The 21,365-nt window shown below is 33.2% G+C and overlaps 1 protein-coding gene across 1 annotated transcript; it reads right to left on the bottom strand.

The window, feature by feature from the left end:
- Positions 1 to 9,037: 9,037 nt before the first annotated feature.
- Positions 9,038 to 17,533, bottom strand: LOC106766712 (signal recognition particle subunit SRP72). Its single transcript, XM_014651441.2, has 6 exons — positions 17,243 to 17,533; positions 17,014 to 17,150; positions 15,614 to 15,966; positions 10,705 to 10,801; positions 10,336 to 10,617; positions 9,038 to 10,227 (listed from the first exon to the last, which is right to left on the bottom strand). Exons 1-6 carry the CDS (start codon positions 17,370 to 17,372, stop codon positions 9,232 to 9,234), a joined length of 1,995 nt encoding a protein of 664 aa, XP_014506927.1. The 5' UTR covers positions 17,373 to 17,533; the 3' UTR covers positions 9,038 to 9,231.
- Positions 17,534 to 21,365: the final 3,832 nt, after the last annotated feature.

Raw genomic sequence — 21,365 nt, 5'->3', positions numbered from 1 at the left:
TCCTCCTGGGAAGAAACCCATTAGATGTAGATAGGTTTACAAGGTGAAGCACAAAGCTGATGGTACTGTGGAGAGATATAAAGCCCGACTGGTAGCCAAGGGCTACACCTAATAAGAAGGAATAGACTTCCTAGACACTTTTTCGCCTGTAGCAAAACTCACTTCTGTGAGACTTTTACTTGCTGTTTTTACATCAGCTTAATGTAGAGAATGCTTTCTTACATGGAGAGTAAAAGGAGGGTGTTTACATGGAAGTTCCCCCTGGATTGGACACTAACATCAAGGGACAAGTCTGCAAACTAACAAAGTCATTATATGGCCTAAAACATAGAATTTTACATGGAAGTTTACATGGAAGTTCCCTCTGGATTGGACACTAACATCAAAGGAGGGTGTTTTTACAGCTTTGCTTGTATATGTGGATGACATTGTCCTGGCAGGGAATTCTATGGATGAGATTACTCACATAAAGGACCTCTTGCATCGTCAATTTCAAATAGAGGATCTGGGAGAGCTCAAGTATTTATTAGGATTTGAAGTTGCTAGATCTAAAAGGGGAATACATCTGTGTCAAAGGAAATATTCCCTAGACATTCTTGAAGAAACAGGATTGACGGGGAGTAAATCGTGCTCTACTCCCTTTTTGAGCAACATAGATTCCTTATATAAAAAGGAGAAGTATATGGAAAACCTAGTTCTTATTGCAGATTAATAGGAAAACTTTTCTATTTAACTAACATTAGACCTGATTTGTGCTTTACTGTAAACCTAATGAGTCAGTTTATGCAGGAGCCTACTGATTATCACTATCAAGCCTTGCAACATATTCTAAGATATGTCAAATCCAGCCCTTCAAAAGGACTTTTCTTTGCAGTTAATTCTGACATACAAATTAAAGGATTCAATGATTCGGATTGGGCCACTTGCCTTAACACAAGGTGGTCAACCACTAATTATTGTGTTTTTCTAGGATCCTCATTGGTTTCATGGAAATCAAAGAAACAGAGCACTGTTTCAAGATCCTCTACCGAAGCAGAGTATCGAGCTTTTGTTGCCACTGTTTGTGAAATGCAGTGGCTTCACTACCTACTTGAAGACCTAGAAATACAGCCCACTACTGTTGTCCTTTACTGTGACAACAACTCCACCAGACACATCACCCATAATCAGAGTTTCCATGAGCGCACCAAACATATTGAGCTGGACTGCCACGTGGTTCGTGAAAAGATCCAAACCAAATTTTTACACCTTCTCCCCATTCGGTCATAAGAATAGCTAGCTGAAGTGTTCACAAAATTTCCTCATCGAAATCGTTTTAAATCTATCGTTCCCAAGCTTGGATTGGTGAGTATCCACCATCCAACTTGAGGGAAGAGTATTAATGTTTTCTATTTTATGTTTAATGTTTTTTTTTTGTGTTTAATGCTCTTAAGAGCATCTTTTGTCTTTTAGGGTTTTAGATTAGGGATTTTGTATTTTTTAGTTAGAATCTCTAACTATTTTTGTTCTGCCTTTTAATGTCTTTGACTGGAATTCTATATAAGAGAGGTTCCAGTGTGTTCTTTGTGGTAAGTAAAAATCAGATCACATTCAATAAAGAAAAGAGTATTCTTTCAATTAAAGAAAACCTTTGTTGTGTTACTTACCTCTGTTACAGTGCTCCTCCTCTCTGCCGCTAGTAGATCCACCTTTCCTCTCGCTGCAACAACCGCCAGCGTCGCCCGAGATCCTCTAGAAAGATCGCGTTTTGCTTCAACGCGAAGATCTTTTTTCTCTCTTCTCTCTCCATCGCGTCTGCTCTCGAGGCTTACCTACCCTCTGCCAGAAAGAAGTTTCTAGTGAAACTTCTGCTTTTTACTCTGGGCCAGCATGTTTTGGGCCTCAACCTTTTGGGCCAATCTGTTTTAATAGTTTATTTAAAAATTACAAAGAATTTGAATTTCATTTTATTAACATAGAAGAAATGTGTGATTTTTTTTAAATTAAAAATAGTGAAAGTTGTTAAAAATATTAAAAGTAATAATAAAAGAAAGAGGTGAATGAATGTGATCTTGAATGTTAGTTTCATGTGGAGGGTTGGCTTTGTACAATTCTGCACAGAGGGGAAAACATTGTTAAGGGGAAAGGGAAACAAGATGATAACATTACATGGTGAGATGACTTTGTGTTTCGATGGAGTTCTTAAGAATAAAAGAGAATAAAATGATTCTCACTTACTTTTTATCACTATACATAATGAATAAATAAATTCAATTTTGTAAATAAAAATAAAATATACAAAATTAAAGCCTAATGAATGCATAATTATAATAAATAAGAATAACTTCATAAATTTCTTAAAATATTTGAACAACCCACTTCATGTTGGTAAATAAATTATTTTCATTCCTAACTTGGATATAATTCTTTCAAAATTTATTGTTGTTCAGATGGATATTTCTTTTGCTGAATTGAGGAACATACATGTGTCACTAATTTCTGAAATCATTGGATTCCATAATTATGCCATGATCATGGAGTCTTCTTCATCCTGTGACTTGAACTTAAGATCATCTTTCACAAGTGCATCATTAATTAAATGGCTAGCCTTTCCTTTCCCTTTCAAAATGGTCTTAATGAGTTCGGACCACTTGAGATGATTTTTCTCATTCAATCAATAAGTTGAATGATCATCTGCAATTCTCTTTCATTGTAGGACTTGACTAGATTTTCCATTTCAACTATTACAAATATGTGCAATTAGTGCATAAAGAGTGAATAATGAATTTGTACACATAATGAATCACAAAAATAAATCTGGACACAAAATGAATAAAGCAACAATGGAAGTTACAATATAGCCATGAAGGTTGCAATAGAGACAAGAGAGGCACATTAAGTCCTTGGAGGTGGGGTAGCAATGAAGGCCGCAATAGGGACTAAAGAGGCACAATAACTCCTTGGAGGTGGGGCAACAATGAAGGCTGCAATAGGGACCAAGCACAACAAGGAAGGTTGTGTTCTAGTGTTCGAACAAAAATGAAAGTTGTGTTTTAGAGTTTACTTATCAAAGAATGTTGCATTTTAGGGTTTGCACAAGAATGAAGGTTATGTTTTAGGGTTTGCTTAACAATGAAGGTTGCGTTTTATGATTTAACAACCGTGAAGATCACGTTTTAGAATTTATACAACAATGAAGGTTGCATTTTAGAGAGTTTACGCAACAATAACAAATTTTGCAACTAAACAACACAATCAAATAGGCCACCAAATATTAGGAGCTCTAATACCATTAAGATAGATGTGTTTGTGTCCTAATAGTGCTCATGAATTACTATTAAAAGTGATATACTATATGAGACCATATTCATTGTAAATATATGTAAAATGAATATTACATTATTCTTAATTAAAATTAATATATATGTGAAACTTTCTACTAAATTCTAGTACGTGACCACTTATTTATGAAAATAACCTCAAATTAAATTTTATATGATGTGTTCATGATAAGGGATATAATATATGTGACGTTATTCTTCATTCTTGCATTAATAACATTAAAGAGATGTTAAAATTATTATATTAAAATTATTGTATTATTGTATTAAAATTATAAGGGGGAATTTTTATATAAAAAAAATTAGAGTTGTTAAAATGGGTAACTCGGTTCGACCCAGTGCGGCCCACCACTGGTTGGTCACTTAGTGAGCTAACTTAATCTGGCTCATTTATTATAGAGTCAAAAAAATTCAAACCAGGCCCAACCCACCACAAGTTGGTGGGTATACGGGTTGGCTCACTGGCTCACTTAAATACAATTTTTTATAAATAAAAAAAATTATAAACTTTCTATAATTTAAACCTAAACAAATTTTACTTCTAAATTTCACTTCCAACATGGGTGTTTAATTAACTTTGAAAATAGAGAACTTAAATAATTATTTCTAGCAAAAAAATAATAATAAATATTTTTTTATAAAATTAAAATTAAATTTTAATAAAATAAAATTAGGTTGGGTTGGTGGGCTAACCCGACCCACCACGGGTTCAACCCGCATGAGCCGGGTTGAAACCTGACCCGCATAAAAAAAATACAATTTTTTCAAACTCAATCCAGTCCAAATCCATGGTGAACCGAGTTAGCTCGCAGGTTGTGACCTATTTTGACAGCTCTAAAAAAAATAGAAAGAGTGAAAGTTGATATAATGTTCTTCCATGAAGTAAGTGTAATTTATTTACTCATAAATAAATAGAAAATATGTCATAGCATATAAATTGTGTGTGTACATAAATAAAAATGATGTTCAGTAAAAATAATAATGTAATATTACATATAAAAATATTCACTTTTTAACAATAATACTGTGTAATATTTTATTAATAAAAAATTAAATTATAGTTGGTAAAAAAATAAAATAAATTTCAAATATACTAAAATTAACTTATTATATGTAAAGTATTCAAATAAAAATACTAAAACTATTTTTATTATGATTAATATTTCTTTCCTAAGAATAGCCTATTATAGTTATTAATTTCACTTATGATGTTTTGATGATATAATGTTATTGTAGTTGGTATGATGATATGATTTTTGTTGTATATTGTTTTTTATGTGTGTGATAAGGATATTTTATTGTTTGAAACAGAACTCAAGTAGTTGTGAGAGTATTAATCAAGTTAGATTTTTAGCTTAAAAGGAGGGGTTTTGGATAGTGAAATTTAGAAATAGGTATGAGAATGTTATGAGACCTATTTTGGTACTGTTATAAGGTAATTTGAAACTCGTTAGGAGGGTTAGATGGTTAAAAACTATGTGAATTAAATAGGGTGGTATAGAGGTGTTGTTTTCAAGTGTTTTTAGTGTAAAAAGAGGGTGTTGATTAGTGAAATGTTAAGGTAAGTGTATTGCACTGTTTTGGAATGTTAGAGGTATGTTATTACACCTATTAGGACTTGTCTAAATGCTTAAACTAGTAAAATCTGCTAGGAAATGATAAATGACTTCATAGGTTGAGATTTTAACCCATTTTAGAGGCTTTCAAGGGTAAAAAATGAGAAGTAATGTAACTGGGACAATTATGAGGTTTTAGACAATGCTAACAAGTATTTTTGGATTGGTTTATGCAGGTTATAAATTGATTTAGAAGTTTAAAAGTGTAAAATTGAAATTGGGTAGCTTGTAGGACTGAAAAATGAGTTTTCAAGTGTCAAATTGAGCGACAACAGCATTCTCTAAGTTTTCTCAAGTTTTGGAGGGTCCTAGGGGTCTTTAGAAGTTGAGGGTAGGGTCTTCAAGGTCCAATTCGAAGTGGTTTTGCTACTGTCATGGTGTTGGGCGCCCTTGTGGGGGGTGCTGAGAGCTACTTGGCTACACTGCAACATTTTTGGGAAGTTTCCAGGGTTCTGAATGTCCATTTTGGACGTTCACTAGGTTGTTTTGGATCTTTCTAAAGCTTTTGGTGAGGGTTTCAGAGTTGTTTTTCTTACCTAAATATGAGTATCAAGATGCCATGAATAAATTGTGTTATTGGGTAATTTTTGATGACTTGTATGGTTGTTTCTATTTCTTTAATGTATGATCAGTAGTCTCATGTATTGGTGTACTATATGAGCGTGAAGTGATATCAATGGTTTCAAAGGTATGGAAGAGAGTTCCAAGGAGGAACTTCTCAGTGATGGTTTCAAGTGTTAGTATGAATGTAGGGAGCTCAGTATTGGGGGTTATCCTAACACTCTAATGGTCATAGATTCTCAAATAGAGAGGTTTGACGCATGTGGTGAGAGTAGCAGGAGGTCCGAGCCTGAGGGGCCTTTCTCCATTTGGAAAAAAGGCATTGGAGGACTAACCTTTGATGTGTGGTAGGGTGAAACCCAATTGGCAAGAGCTTTGCAAAGTAGTAGTGGCCACCACAAGTACATAACCCTCCATAGCACGACATTCATGCTAAGTCCGGACAATCCAATCAAAGTATTGTCAAGTATAATCATTTTGATTGGTTGGTGTGATATGTGTATCATGTGTGTAATGTTTAACATGTTCCAATATATAATTAATTGTTTGTATTCTAGCTTATCATTGCTTGTGTTTTGTTTGTCTATGTATTGTTTTCTCTTTTGCGATGATCACCTAAATGGTGTGAGCTTAGGAAGACAGTTGTTCCAGCGAGAGATGAGGGTGAAGCAGATGGGGAGTCAGATGGTTTTACAAGTGTAGATAACATTTTTATTTTCATCTAGTAGTTTTATAGTTGAATTTTTATAGTTCAAAGGCTTAGTTAATGATATTACTTTAATAATGAATATTTAGTGGTAACTACCACAATTTTCTATATATAAAAGAACAAGCAAGTGTTTGATTTTTGGTAAAGATTCCAAAAGAAAAATAAAGGTTGGAAGGATAAAGAAGTTATCTAAAATAGGAAGAGAATTTCTACTCAATAGAAAGAGAAACAAGGATGAAAGAGGTACTCATATCTTCCAGAATAACACTTTGAAACACCACGTAAACTTCTATGCTATTAACAAAACCATTATAATAAAAAAAATTTCATGATTATAATGTCATTGATATTTAAGAAAAATTCATTAGTGTTAAGCATATCTGGTAAATTAAATTCTATACTTTTATCATATCTATAATCAATTAAATAATTTTTTATTGGTTGCGTGCACAACATTGTGACCTCGTGAGACATGGCCTTAGTTAAAATGATAATAAAACACACGTTTAGAATGTGACATGTGGATATATATATATATATATATATATATATATATATATATATATATATATATATATATATATATATATATATAATTTAACGAACAAAAGGAAAATGATTTTATTAAAAAAAATAAAAATTGTACATCTTCATGTAGAATGCATTCGTATGCTATTGTTATCTTTTAATTTTAAAAAAAGAATTAATTGGTTAAATTTCGAAAGTTTAAAACCCTAATAGAAATACTTACGTATGGTTCACTTTTAGCTAATGGATTGATTTGATAATCCATGTTCTGTCACTTGTTTTAAATTTTAATGTAATCATTAATTTAGTTTTTATAGTTGTTTATACTTTGAAACCATAAAAAATATTATAGCGTGTAGATTAACTAGTGCAAAAATTATTTCTATTTAACTATAAGTTAATGTATTAAGATTTAAATGCAGTAATTTTAATTTTTTTTTGAAAAGTTATAAATAATCTATATTACAAACCAGTTAAGTTGTTTCGAAAAAATAGAAAGATAAACGTCAAACATTATAAATTGATTTTTTTTTTATATCAAAAAGGTTATTGATAATCTAATTAACTTTTAATTAGACCTTGATAATTTATAGATAACATAAAAAGGTGTAAAAGTAAGATTTAAATTCAAAAGTCAGTAGAACAAACACTATTAGTTCAGGAAGATACATTTATAAATACCCAACAATCTAATGTCACTACTCTCATGGTATAAATTTTGCAAGTCTAATTCATTGAAGGTTACAGTTGAAATGAGTGCTTTATAAATTTAAACATTTTTTATTTTTTAAATCATTTTTAATTTATCAATATATTCTAATGTTGTTATATTTTGAAATCACTTATTGTTTATAATTGTTATATTTTCGCATTACGTATTACTTATAATGTTTTGTGCAATAATACTTTGATATTTAAATTTATACTAGTTATTGTGGAGACTGCCTCTCCATTTCATAACAAATAGACAAGTCATTATACTTTCACCATGTTAATACTTCTAATTAATTCTTCGGAACGAAGAAATGAATGATAAGTAAAAATAATCTTAAAGTAATTATTATAAAAAATCAATAGAACAAAACATTTATATTATTCATACATTTCTAATTTAATTTTTTTATAAAAATCTCTATTCTCTTCTTTTATTAGAAGACTGCTGAATAAGTAAACTATTAACCTTGAGCCCTTTTCTTGCCCTTATTTTCTACTGCATCTCTCATTTTATGATATCATTATGAAATAAAATGAGAAAAATGTTGAGTTTTGTGAGATATTTAGGATTTGAGTGGAATGGATAAGGTTGATACTGGTTTAGTAATTTGTTGTGTAGTGAGAAGTTCCTTCGGGTTTCTTAGGTTGTCTCCTATTTTCATTAACATGTTTTGGTAAAGCTAAAATAATAAATAATGAAATGGGATTTGGTGATCTTCCTAGGTTATTCATTCAATATAAAATTGTGTCTTGGGCTCGTGGAACTTTCAACGAAACCCCTCTTATTTTATTACAAGTAAATGATTTTATGTTTGTTTGGATTGGATAATAGATTTGAGAGAATGAAAACAAGTAGATTGAGAAGAAATAAAGATGAAAACGAAATTGTTTGAATTAAGATAAAAATGATGAAAAATGAAAGAAAATTAAAAAAAAAATGAAAGTTTATGAATGATGTAATTGGTTTAATTAATATAATAAATTTGAAAAAATTATTATAAATTAATTTAATTAAATAATAAATTATAATTTTATTATTATTATTATTTAAAAGTTATAATTTATTTTTATTATTATTTTTAATTTATTATTATTACTATTTATATATTTTATTATTTATGGTTAAAATTATAAATAAATTATTAACTTTTACATAGAACATTATTTTATACATTTCTTCGCAAATCTCTTCGTCTACGAAGAGGAAGTCTAACACAACATTTTTTTCTCGTTTTTTAAACTTTCTCTCTAAAGTTTCCGACAACCTGCGTCCGGATACAAACACAGGCTAAACTATGACCCTTATACCAAGACATGCATGAATTGGGTATATACTAATAAATTATAATAGTAAGAAAACAAAATTTTTGAAGATAATATATTATATACTGCTTCAACTATAACTGTTAAATAAAAAATACTAAATGGCTTTGATATTTGCAAAATATTTAAAAGGAATTTTGTTGTCTATAGAAGTCTTAGCTGTCTTGAACAGAAAGGTTGAGTAAAACACTACTAAAATTGCATTTCTAAAATATGAAATCTGCTTAGAGGTCTAGTATAGTGCAACCCGGAAAGAGCAAAGCAAATGTAAGAAAATAAATAAACTTGCACATTGGTGATTGCGTCTAACTGTACTCATTGGTTGAAACAAAACTTTTTAAGGTATTGAATTTGAACCCACGTAGTGGATTCCACTGTATGAACGAACGATTATCTCAGTCATTAAACAGCATGAACAAACTGTGAGCTAAAAAAGTTCAAAAAAACCATGCGTCCTATTTCATTTCCTGGATTTCTTTCTGGAGGACTTGGAAGAAGGCTTGGTTTGCTCGGAAACTGCATCATTCTGCCCAGCTCCTTTGGAAGTTCCCTGGTTTGATTTTGGATGTGAAGTGTTGGATGAGGCACCAGTATCATGTTTATCTCTAACTACAGCACCTTGAGATCCTCTCACTTGAGCAGCTCTTTTGTCCTTCCTCTTGGGCCTATATGTTGATCTCTCACGTTTTGGAAGCCACCTTTCTGGATCTGGTGGAGGACCTGGATTTGCAGGGTCGAACCCTTTAGGATACCTTGGCTTTCTTTTTCTCTTTTTCTTAGTTTTCGTCTTGTTCTTTCCTTCCTCATATGTTTCAGAGACTCCAACGCGAGGGGCCGCAACTTGTTTCACTCCAGATGTACGCTCCAAGCTGTCCACATCAATTCCCTTTAAACCAGGCAGGGCCTTGAGTTGCTTTTCATAAAGCTCTGCCTTGTTAACATCCATGCGTGCAACTGTTGTTACAAGCCCAACTAGTGCTTCTACGCTTCCCTGGTTTTTGACGAGTTCCTCATACAGTTGAGCAGCCTCCTCCTCTTTGCCATGCCTGAGCTTGAATGACGCAGCTTCTTGCATTATAATTTTAAGCTTATTGTCCTCAGTCATAGCATTAGACCACCATTTAGTTGCAGCATCAAGCACAGCAGCTGCACCATCAATGTCACCAGCTCGCTCTTTTAAAGACACAAGGGTGGCAACAGTAGCAGGCATATGCTGGATATCAGATATCTTTGCCAGAGAATCGGCTGCAATATGTGGATGGCCAGCAGCAGCTGCCACCTGAGCCCGGGCTAAGTGAACAACTTTGGACTTCTCAGGGAACTTATTAGCAAACTGTGCTAATATTTCCTCGGCCCTTCCAGCTTTGTTCTCTCTAACCAAGAGGGCAGCTTGCAGTAATACTGGTATCACACTTTCAGGGAACATGTCTGGTAATGCTGAAACAAGTTCTCGTGCCTACAAATTTTCAGAGTGAAGTAATAAAGAGTATGCTCTCTTGCCCATTCTAAAAAAGAAACAAATGACACCCAATTGATGATTCAAAGACAAAGAAAGAAGAAAAACCTGCTCAATCTTATTAGCATGAAGAAGTAAAAGAATCCTATTTGCATATATCGCTTCCTTTTCTTTTGCTGAAAGTTTTAAGTCCAGTGATGGAGCTAGCCGAAAGCTTTGACTCTCTTTGTCTTTCAGTCGATCAAGTTTCCTTAAGCTATCAGAAACATCTTTTGGACCTTTCAGTGAAACAAGATTGTTCACTGCCACTGCAATTGATGATTCATCAGCCATATCTCGTTTAATTGTGTCTGTATAAGCTTCAATAGCATCTTGCTTACGCCCAAGAAGCTGTTCATCCACATTAGATTAATATCTCAGGCTCTTGAAAACATAATACTACTTTGAAGGAGATAAATTTGAGATCAAAACTTTTACCTGCTGTACATAAGCTAATTGTACAGCTATAGGAGACAATTCAAGTTCGATCTCATCATCAGCCAAGTTATCTTCCATCAGGACCTCTTGACCAATTCTGATGCAAAATATGGGAATCAACATAAGTATATGGCACGCCTTAACTTAATAGTTTACCAAACACTAAGTAAGGAAGTAAACCAAACAATGAAATCAAAGCAAATTTAAATTAAAACAATCAACTACGAAATTCAGACTCCACCTTGTTGCTGGTTCCTAATATAATAAGTCACCGACTGGTTTAACTTAATAGGTTATCAATTACAGAGTAAGGAAGTAAAACAAACAATAGCATTAAAGAAAATTTAAATTAAAACAATAATTAAAATTCATATTGTGCCCCGTTGCTAGTGCCTAATAGTCACTATGATGGTAAACCAAAAACAGAAATTGAAAAAAGAGGCAAAAAACACAGAATATGGTAATACTGTATTATTGGAACAAAAAACAAAGGAAAATACAGCAGGAAACTGTTAGGTTTCTATAAGGAAAACCTAACCAAACGAACAATCACACACACTGTAATCACACACCGAAGACAAAAGAATAGTATTCTTGTATTCACAAAGAGTATCAACTCTGTACAAACACTCAATTGGGAGCCTAACCTCCCCCACAGGATCAAAATCTCCTGTTCAAGTCCATTACTGTCAAAAAACGTCCCTAAAAGAATACAAAAATTCTATTTATACAACCTCCTTTCCCGCCTCTCCTAACTGCCAAGGCAGTTAGGCTATTAATGCTTTCCTCTTCTCACATAGACTCTCCATTCTCTATCAGAAACACAATTCCTATCTGCAGAGTAAATCTCTTACGAAGGGCCAGTCTCCATCCATGACCAACTCTAAATAAAGGACAAGATGCCTCTCCACACACTTCCCAATATAACAGGAAACCCTACCAACTAACTGGCCCCACATACAATGTTCACATCACTCTCCCTAGCCAGCTCATCATTCCCTCATTCTCCTATCCTCCTTTCATGAACTCTCCAAATAATGGGCCTGTTAGCAATATGAGAAAAAAATACTAGTCTTTGAGCCTAAAGGTTTATTTAAGCCGGTACCGTTACGTCTTTCTTGAGAATCAGTCCAGCCCTCAAGACTGTAATCTAGAAAATGAGTATTAATGGAGAATTATTCTTCTCATGTAGCTTCTTCAATTGGTTTGCCCTGCCACTGCACTAGTATCTGCTTTGTGGAGTCACCACTGGATCAATAGTTAAAGAAGCTAACGCTCCAGTTGGAGCTATTTTCACATCAACCTCCAAATCCAATCTTGAGTAGACTGACCTTAGAATGGTAATTGCCCACATGGAACACCAGGTGTATGTGCAACTCTAGAGGTAATAAAAGCTTGTAAGCAACTGGACCAACCATGCCAATGATATCAAAAGGACCATAAGAACCAAGAGCTAGCTTGGGGCAAATTTTAGACTCAAATGTCTGTTGCTTATGAGGTCTCAGCATGAGAAAATACCCATTCTTTGATATTGAAACTCTTCTCAACTCTTTTGTTGTTAGTCATGTCCTTTATATGACACTGAACATGTAGCAAATGTTGTTTTAATTGTTGGAGAGCCTCATCTCTATCAGGTAGTTCACGCTGTACTGCTTCCACCCAGTTTCTCCTGGCAGACATTGTTTAACAATTGGAGGGGCCTTCCATAGACTACCTCAAATGGTGTGGAGCTCATGGATGCATGGAAATTAGTATTGTACCAATACTCTACCCAAGGAAACCACAAATGATCAAGTATAAAACATCTGAGAAAGGTTTCCAAACAGTGATTCACCACACCTCCTTACAACTTAAAATTTCTTTCCAAATGTTGATCACAAAAGTTGGGTCCTGATCACTGAGTATAGAAGCTGGAATACCATGTAGCCAAACAATCTCTTTCACAAGAACCTCCGCTAAAGTTCATGTTGTACATGGACGTTTGAGGGGAGTGAAATACTTGGACAAATAGTCAACCACATCAAAGATGGTATCATAGCCTTTAGAGTTTGGAAGCCTTGTGATGAAATCCATTGAAATTTCTCCCAGATTTGTTTGCAGAATGTTTAAAGGTTGTAGTAGCAAAACCTCAAAAGCACTAGCCAAGTATTTCTATCGCTGGCACTAGTCATATCTTGCCCAAACTTTTGGACCCTCTCTTTCATTTGATGCGAAAACAAGTTTGTAGCCAAATGTCAGTTAGTTTCATAAAATCCCAAATGCCACATGGGTTTTCAATAAAGTGGGAATCCAGACTGGGTTTTCAGAGAGAACTATATTGTCTTTGTAGTATAGCACACCATTATGTAAACTAAAGCCAAGAGAGACAAGGAACATCATCTGAAATGTCATTTACAATCTCAGTCAGCTTGGCATGTGTAACACACAGTTGCAGTAACTATAGCCTAGAGAGACAGGAATGTCATTGATAATCTTATAGACAGCTTGGCATGTATTTGAACCTCTTCCAAAATTGATTTACTGTTATCTTATATAAGCAAATGAATCATGCTCCCAAACTGAAACTCTCCATGCATTAAGGCATATGCATCTTTATTTTCCAAACCTAGTTTGTAGATGATGTCAAAACAATAACCAATCAGTTTTGCAACTAAGGTTCTCTCAAGATCTTCTGGTCAGTACAAACCGTAAGCTTCCTCCTACCCACTAAATATGGTTGTTAGTGCTAGATAGCCAAAGCCACTGCCATTAACTGTTTTTCATAAGCTTGTTTAGCTAGATTTTTCACTCAAAGCATTAATGAAGTAATAGATTGCCGCTTGCGTATGAGTATACCTCCAAACCTCCTTCTGATACATCATTTTCAATCACAAACTCGTGAGCAAAATCAGGTAAAGCCAAAACTAGTGTTTTGGTCACTTTTGTTTCAATAAATCAAAGGCTTTCTACTCTAATATTAGTCCATCTGAACCTTCCTTCTTGGTCAAAATCAGTCAACAGTTAAGCTAGTTTGCCATAATCCCGCATAAATTTGTGATAATAGCCAGTAAGGCCTAGGAATCCTCTCATTTCCTCTATAGTTTTTGGAGTAGGCCTGTTTAGCAAACATTCCACCTTGTCAGGTCCAGTGCCACCCCCTCATACGACACAATGTCCAAAATTTTACACACTACACCCTACTTAGGCTTAATGATGATACAAAAATGTAATTATTCTAACAAGGATAAATTCATCAAAGCTTGAAACATAGAAGGTGCATTCATAAGTCCAAAAGGCATCACTAACTAAGTATTCGTAATGACCGTGAGTTCTAAATGCAGTCTTATGCACATCCTTAGCTTTCAGTGGCTATGTTTCTAGCTTTCCCCACGTAGAGAGTTCTAAATGTAGTCTTATGAACATCCTTAGCTTTCACTGCCTATGTTTCTAGCCTTCCCCACGTACTTCTCACTTCGAAGCGTCTACCACAACTAACTTAAGTTGACAGGGGAAGTGGAAAACAAATACATACATCAAACAATAACTTATAACTTACAAGAGATTAAATAAATCACCAAGTCTTCAAAGATTCTTCAGATTTCCTGAGATACTTTTGATTTCCCAAATTACCAACAATACTTAATAATGGCCTAAACATTAACAAAGACTCTAAAAAAAAATCATGAACCAATATCTCAAATCTCAACTTTGGCAAATGTCTTCTCACCTTAAAAATTTATGACAATTCCACCTTAATCCAAACCTAATGGAGAACTAATCCCCTTGAGCTGGAAGAAGGAAACCTTATCAGTAAAAATCACAAACGAGAAGTAAATACTGATGGTATCTACTCAATTACTAGGTACACGTAACCTGAAAATCAACCATAAACACGGCTCCACCTAATTCTAAGTTTGAACATCTCTGCCAATTAACATGTGTAGGTCCCCAAGTTATGTTCATCTGCACTCCCTATCTGTAAGTGTTATTAACTGTGGAAGGCCGAAATCCAAAAATCCACTATATCATATAGTAGATGGTGTCAAAGATGTATTATGTAGAAATGTCACATACCTATTGAAATAAGTGGTGTGCAAAAAAAAAAATTCAAATTTAGTATAATATCAACTCAGGTTCAATTGGCAAAACTTGTCAAAAATGACAACAAGATGCATATACAGCAACCACAACAATGATTGCAACCACAATAGCAAATGCAGTTGTAATCGTGGATCCAAAAAAATTCTTCTATGAAATAGCATTATAGTGACACTATAGAAGCTATTTAACAACATTGACATCTATCATTGTTATTGACTTCCCATCCTTTACATTTAATGTTTTTAACAATCCTCATCGAAGTACTTCCTTCACATTCCTCCTCAAGGAGAAGCCTTTCTGCCAGTATTCAACTTTTTTTTTACTGTGCACTAAGTCCACTTTTAACAAGAACTAAATCTTTATCGACGTCACATCAAGCAAAATAACTTGTAACCCCATTATTTGACTATTGTTTTTCCAATCCTTGTTCAAGTAAAAAATAACCCAAGGCTGATGCATATTTTGACTTTAAATTAATCTCAATTTGTCCATGCTTTTCCGAACTGGAATTCTTTACTCACCCTACATTTCAATCACACTTGATTCCCAAACATAACGAAAAGGACCTATTACTATTGGTAAAGATCAAACAATGTAAGTTCGTATCAAAACTATCAGGTACATAAAATTTTGAAACAAAGCTAAAGAACTCCCAAGAACAAGCACAAGAGCCATAAATATATTTTCTGCTGCTGCTAAGTCAGACTTACAGCATAGACATCGCAAGATAAAAAATGAAGATTGTTATACTATGGCATTATTTTCAACCATAGAAATGCAGGTAAATTTGTTCAATTTCACAGTTTCCATAATTAAAATAGTGTATCACCTTCGGCCTGATAACAAGAGTTGTTCTGCATCTGTGTACTTCTTCCTTGCAATTAAAGAACAAGCAGTATTGAATGCCAATTCAAAACTGCTTGTTGCTTTAACCCGAAGTGAATCCAGCATTCCTTGAACTTCAGATGACCTGCCAGCCATAACTAGCGCAGCAACAGAATTTATTTCCATGTTATCAATCTTGGAATTTTGGAGCTTCTGGTAGATTTCTATGCAAGCATCCATTTTCCCTAGACGATACAATATCTGACACTCCAAAAGCATAGTTTCATCATTTCTCTCTTGACTTTTCAAAGACTCCAAAGCTTCATCCAACTTGTTTTGTCTGTACAAGCAGTATGCCTATTTAGAAACAAAAAGGTAAAAAAAAAAACAGCTATCAATGGTAAGCACTTACGCATGATGAAGCAATTGTACAATAAACTAACAAAGTTTTCAGTGAAATATCAACATTTATATGCCTTAGTGAGTAAATGATTAACCATTCAAACCAATGAGTCTATATGGTTTTCGGTTAAAAGCAATGGAGTTTTCATACGTGCTTGGATTTAGACAGAATCCAAACAAACCAAGTGAAATTGAAACGAGTGTGAATTATACTCACCCCCAAGGTTTCATCAAATTTCCCTCGATTCAGCAATACCCTTATTTTTCTATTCCTATGCTAAATATCATCAATTGCTTGAAAAACATTAAACCACATATCCCTGTAAAGAAGGTTGTTGTAAATGTAAAAATATGCAAGGTTAAGCACAAGCATGAGAAACTTTGAGGGGTGTCAGTATAATATATTCTTGAAATAATTCATACAACAGACTGAACTATACCGGATCAATGGAATACAGATATATCAAACAAGATCATGGAAAAAATAATAATGCATACGATTATCATGCTATTTTTCTTTACTATCAAGTTCACACATCTTTAATTCCATGTAAGAATCCGATTAATAAGTTCGAAAAAAGGCAATAAGAGTCCCACATGCAGCAGCAGAAAAATTTTAGTTAAAAAATAAATCAAAATTAAAGGTTTGACAATGACTTAATGACAATTAGCATGTTTGAGTTAGAATTGGAGGTTAGTTGCCTACAGCTCTTTCCTTCCTTCTTCCTCAGTTTCTTTCCATCCTACCCATAAAACCCTTCCTTCTCCACTAAGCCCAGTTCTTCCTAACACGCTTTTTGCCATTCCCATCCAGCACCCGACAATTCAATGGTTTCTGCTCTGCAGCCAGCTTTTCTAATCCCTAATACAATTCGTAACCTCTAACACATACAAAATCGAGGTACACAAATCACAATGCAATAAGCATATATCCTCAGATCCGGTTCTCAATTTCGAAAATTATCCAATGACAAAGCAGAACGAAAGCGGAAATTGACGTGCCTTGAAGAAATGAAAATCATCGAGCTGCTTCCGAGAAGACTTAATGGCGGAGAGCGCATCCTCGACACGGTCATTTTTTATCAACGCAACGACCTTGCATCGGAGCGCGTCCTCATCGTCAGGTGCAATGGCAAGAACTGCGATACAAAGAGATAGCGATGAGAAAACAAAGGAACGTTAAAGATGCAGAGAGGAGGGACGTTTGAGAAGAGAAGTGAAATTGACGAACTCTGATCTGTAAATTTGACGACATTGTCGAATGCAGAAGCCTGGATGTGCCTGTTGAGCGTATTGAACAGATCTTCGAGGGGAGGGGGGGGCGCAGGTTGCGACGACGCCGACTTGGGCTTCGGAGCCATTAGGTTTCAGGCGAACCAAATCTCTGAATCCTGCCAACTCCAATTGACTTGGGTTTTGTGCTGCTTGGATCAGTTCTAAAGAAGACGGGTCGGGTTGCTTTTTTCTTTTTTCTCAAAAATATCCTTTCTCATTCATTGTGCTTTTAAGCCGTCGGGAGTAGAATTCTAATGGTTTAACTATGGTGGTCGCTCTTTCTTCGGGGCCTTTTTAAGTTGTCCTTAGAGTTTAATACCGCTTTTGATTCCTAATTTGGGAGGGTTTGTTCAATATGGTTCTATCTTTTTTTTTATAACAATCGATCCCACCTTTTGAAAAAACTGTTCAATTGAGTCCTTTTTGTTCATAGTGGTCCCATATTCAAGTTTAAATTGTTTATTATAATCCTTATTGTATACGATGATGACATGATTTTTAACATAACATTATGTCAGGACTGTTAAAATAACATTTGGATAGGTGATTGCATGAAAGAACTTATTGACGTCGTAACCAGCACCGTTAGAAAATTGACGTCGTAACAAAAAAGGAGTCAATTGAACAGTTTTTTCAAAAAGTGGGATCAATTGTTACTAAAAAAAGGTAGGACCATATTGAACAAAACCTTCCAAACTAGGGACCAAAAGCGGTATTAAGCCTTTTTTAAGTTCAGTATATTTCTATATTTTATAAAAGTCGTTCATAATAATCCTTTTTACTTACGGTGTTAAAAAAACTAATGGCAGACTTATTTTGCTGATAAAAGTTTGATAACTTGTACAATTATATTTGACATGGCACTGTGGGGTAATTTAAAGTCAATGAAAAAATGCCACGTGACATATCTCTTTCCACCAAAATTAGGGTTTCATAATTACAGATTAGGAAAGGGTTTTCTCTCAGTTTCTTCCGACCTCTACGTCCTCACCCTGCACCTTTACCTCATCGAAACAAAACTCAGTTTCGATGTTGCCAACTACATCCTCAACCACTTCACTTTATTAGGACTTAAGACCCACATGGCGACCTACACCACAGTCCTCTCTTTTGCTATTTGGCAAAGGCCCCTTGATGGCGGAGCCGACAACCACGAGCATGGTTCAGTCCTACGGGAGGGAGAGGGACTATCGCACGCTGGGCTGGGCACGAGGGGAGTGAACGTCAGTGTGTGCGTGATGATTCAATTGGTAAAGAAATCTAGGTTCAGTTTCCAAAAATTGAAGCTCTTTAGCAAGAGAATAAAGTTGATCAAACAAATCATCATTATTTTCCACAGAAATTTCAAGAAACTGTAGTCTGCTCATCTCAACAAATATGCTAGGGATTAGCTTTTTCTTCCTAGTTGTTGGGAAGTGGATTCATAAGCTTCTAATGCCTCAACGTTGAACACAGAAATGGGAAAAGGAGATTAGGGTTTGGGAAGCAGCGTATTAAAGAAGAAAAAGAAGTCTAATTGGACATGTCATTTAATTTTGGCCAAGGAAGCAACTCTACCGTTAACTTTTTAACGTCGTAAGTAAAAAGGACTCACTTGAACTGTTTTTGTAAAATATAAGATGTTTGTGAACTTTTGAAAAAAAGGATGACAACTTTAAACAAAGCCTACAAAAGGAGGGACCAAATAGGTATTAAACCAATTCTAATTTACATTTTTGTTCTAAAACATCTTAAAATAATATATATACACACACTATAAATTTATGATAAGTTTAATAATTTAGTGATATTTTATGTTTATATTAATTATCAATATTATTGTTTTATTATTTTTGTGTTAGCATAATTTTAAAATACTTATTCTTTATTAATTATTATTATTAATTATTTAATTTTCACTTTTTTAAGAAAACAAAAAATAGTAAAATTATTATTATTATAATTATAAAAGTAAATTTAAATAATTTTTACAATTTCTCTTAGGTAACTTTTAATTTCCTTTCGATGAGGTTTTTTATTATAATATATTTTTGTTTGAAAAATAGTTAAATTTTAGAAAGAAAAAGGGTTAAATTAATTTGAAAAAAGAATAAAATTGGTGAAATAGTTATCTATACTAATCTATTATACAAAGATAATTCTACTTTTTTATATACATTTTTTTCCAATTTTATCTTTAATTATCTATTTTAAATATTTTTTTTTATAATTTAACCGTTTTTTATTTGACTATTTTTTTAAATTTAATCATTTTCTAAAATTAAAATAGATTTTATAATAAAGAAATTATCTACAAAATAAATAAAAATATCTAATAAAACATATATATATATATATATATATATATAATTATAATAATATAATTTCATTATTATGTTATCATAAAAAAAATGAATACACCTCCGCATAATGCACATGTTTTCATTATTTTTCGCTTGTGTTTTCACTATTTTTTATTTAAAGAAGTATATTTAAAAGGTAAATTGAAAATAAAATATGAATATACCAACTATTACCAATATTTGATCCAGCAAATTCATTACCAATTACTACCAATACTTTGGTAGTACTATAGGACAATAGTCAATTTACCCATGTATTCTCACCGTATTACCCAAAACATATATAATGACGTAACTAGTTCATTACTACATTACAACCAGATTAAATTCTAAAATATAATGAAGATACATTGTTGATACTATTTCATAATTGATTTAAGAGAAAATCTTTACTTAATCCATTTATTTAACCCCCGAATCATGTATGTTCTCTAAGTTACTCATAAATTCTTAAAGATTCACTCGACAAACCTTAATCCTAATTTATTTTAGTATCAATTGAACACAGAGAACTTGTAATCTCATTATAACATATTACTAGACAATAAAAGACTCAATAAAGTAATTAAAAAAATCTAACCTACTTTTAGAATCAAACACAAAAATAGTCACTAATAAAATATTAATTCTATGAGGATTTTTTGAATGTTTGTCATACTTATCCTTCGTTCTCATTGTCATTAATCTTATGTTTACATTACTACTCTTAGAATATTGACAAATCTTTTTACCAATTCCTAATGCATCCTTATTGTCATCCTTATCTTTCGTCATCATTACTCTCAAAGTATTGTTGAATCTTTTTACTAATTTTTAACACTTCATTCATATACATATGACTTGTGACATAAGAAGAACAAAAAATGTGTATGATAGAGTCATAAAACATCTTTAAAAATGTTAGAACAGACCTCGCATATTCTCAATGTTATTCTAATGGTGCACCATCATTACTTTTGGCCATTTTAACACCAAAATTCTTATCTTGCATATCTAACAAGACAAAGGCATCTGTGTACTTCAAGCCTTCCTTTAATATTAAATAATTTGAATTCCACCTGGTTTCAACTTCAAGACAAACAATACCATTATAATAAATTCCTCTTGTTCAACACATGCCTTGAATCTAACAAATATAGCTAGAGAAGATTTCATATATTTAGCTCCACTCTGAAGTTTTGAAATTGAATCTTTGATCTCTTTTAAGCCATCCTTCATAATCAAACTTAATATATGAGCACAACAATATATACAAACATATTCTCCCTTTAAGACAAGACAATTCCATGATAACATCATTGTTTTGAGGTATTGGACCCCAACATCATTTGTTGTAGCATTATCCATAATGATACTAAGGACTCGCTTCAACTCCCAATTATTCAAATAAGCCTCAACATGTTTAGATATGAGTTCTCCTGAATGTCTCATTGTTTGAGAAAAATTCAAAATTTTCTTTTGAAGTTTCCAGTCATTATTGATGGGTGTCGCGGCCCATACAAATTTAATTGCAAATTAGAAATACAGTATAATGCTAGGGAATGACCCCTAGGTCGTCTCTCAAGGACCAACTGTGGTTCAGAGTCAAGTCTAACACAAAAAGGGGGGGTTTTGAAAAGTGTTTTTGTGAATACGAATAACTAAATTAAAATGAATGGACATTAAACTCAACTGGTAAGTTAGAAAACATCAAGGTAAAATAAAGTGCTAAACCCAACATTTCAACAAACAATTATC

Source organism: Vigna radiata, chromosome 7 (assembly GCF_000741045.1).
Source record: "Vigna radiata var. radiata cultivar VC1973A chromosome 7, Vradiata_ver6, whole genome shotgun sequence".
Classification (NCBI taxonomy): domain Eukaryota; kingdom Viridiplantae; phylum Streptophyta; class Magnoliopsida; order Fabales; family Fabaceae; genus Vigna; species Vigna radiata.
The sequence above is the reverse complement of the archived record's forward strand: the minus strand, read 5'-3'. Positions and strand labels throughout refer to the sequence as shown.

What these genes read in the sequence shown, in the direction of transcription:
- LOC106766712 (XM_014651441.2), bottom strand. Translation starts at nt 17,372, where the DNA reads ATGGCTCCGAAGCCCAAGTCGGCGTCGTCGCAACCTGCGCCCCCCCCT. An exon ending in CGTCAAATTTACAGATCAGA is followed by an intron (nt 17,151 to 17,242) that starts GTTCGTCAATTT and finishes TTTGTATCGCAG; the next exon opens with TTCTTGCCATTGCACCTGAC. An exon ending in ATGATTTTCATTTCTTCAAG is followed by an intron (nt 15,967 to 17,013) that starts GCACGTCAATTT and finishes GTTTCTAAATAG; the next exon opens with GCATACTGCTTGTACAGACA.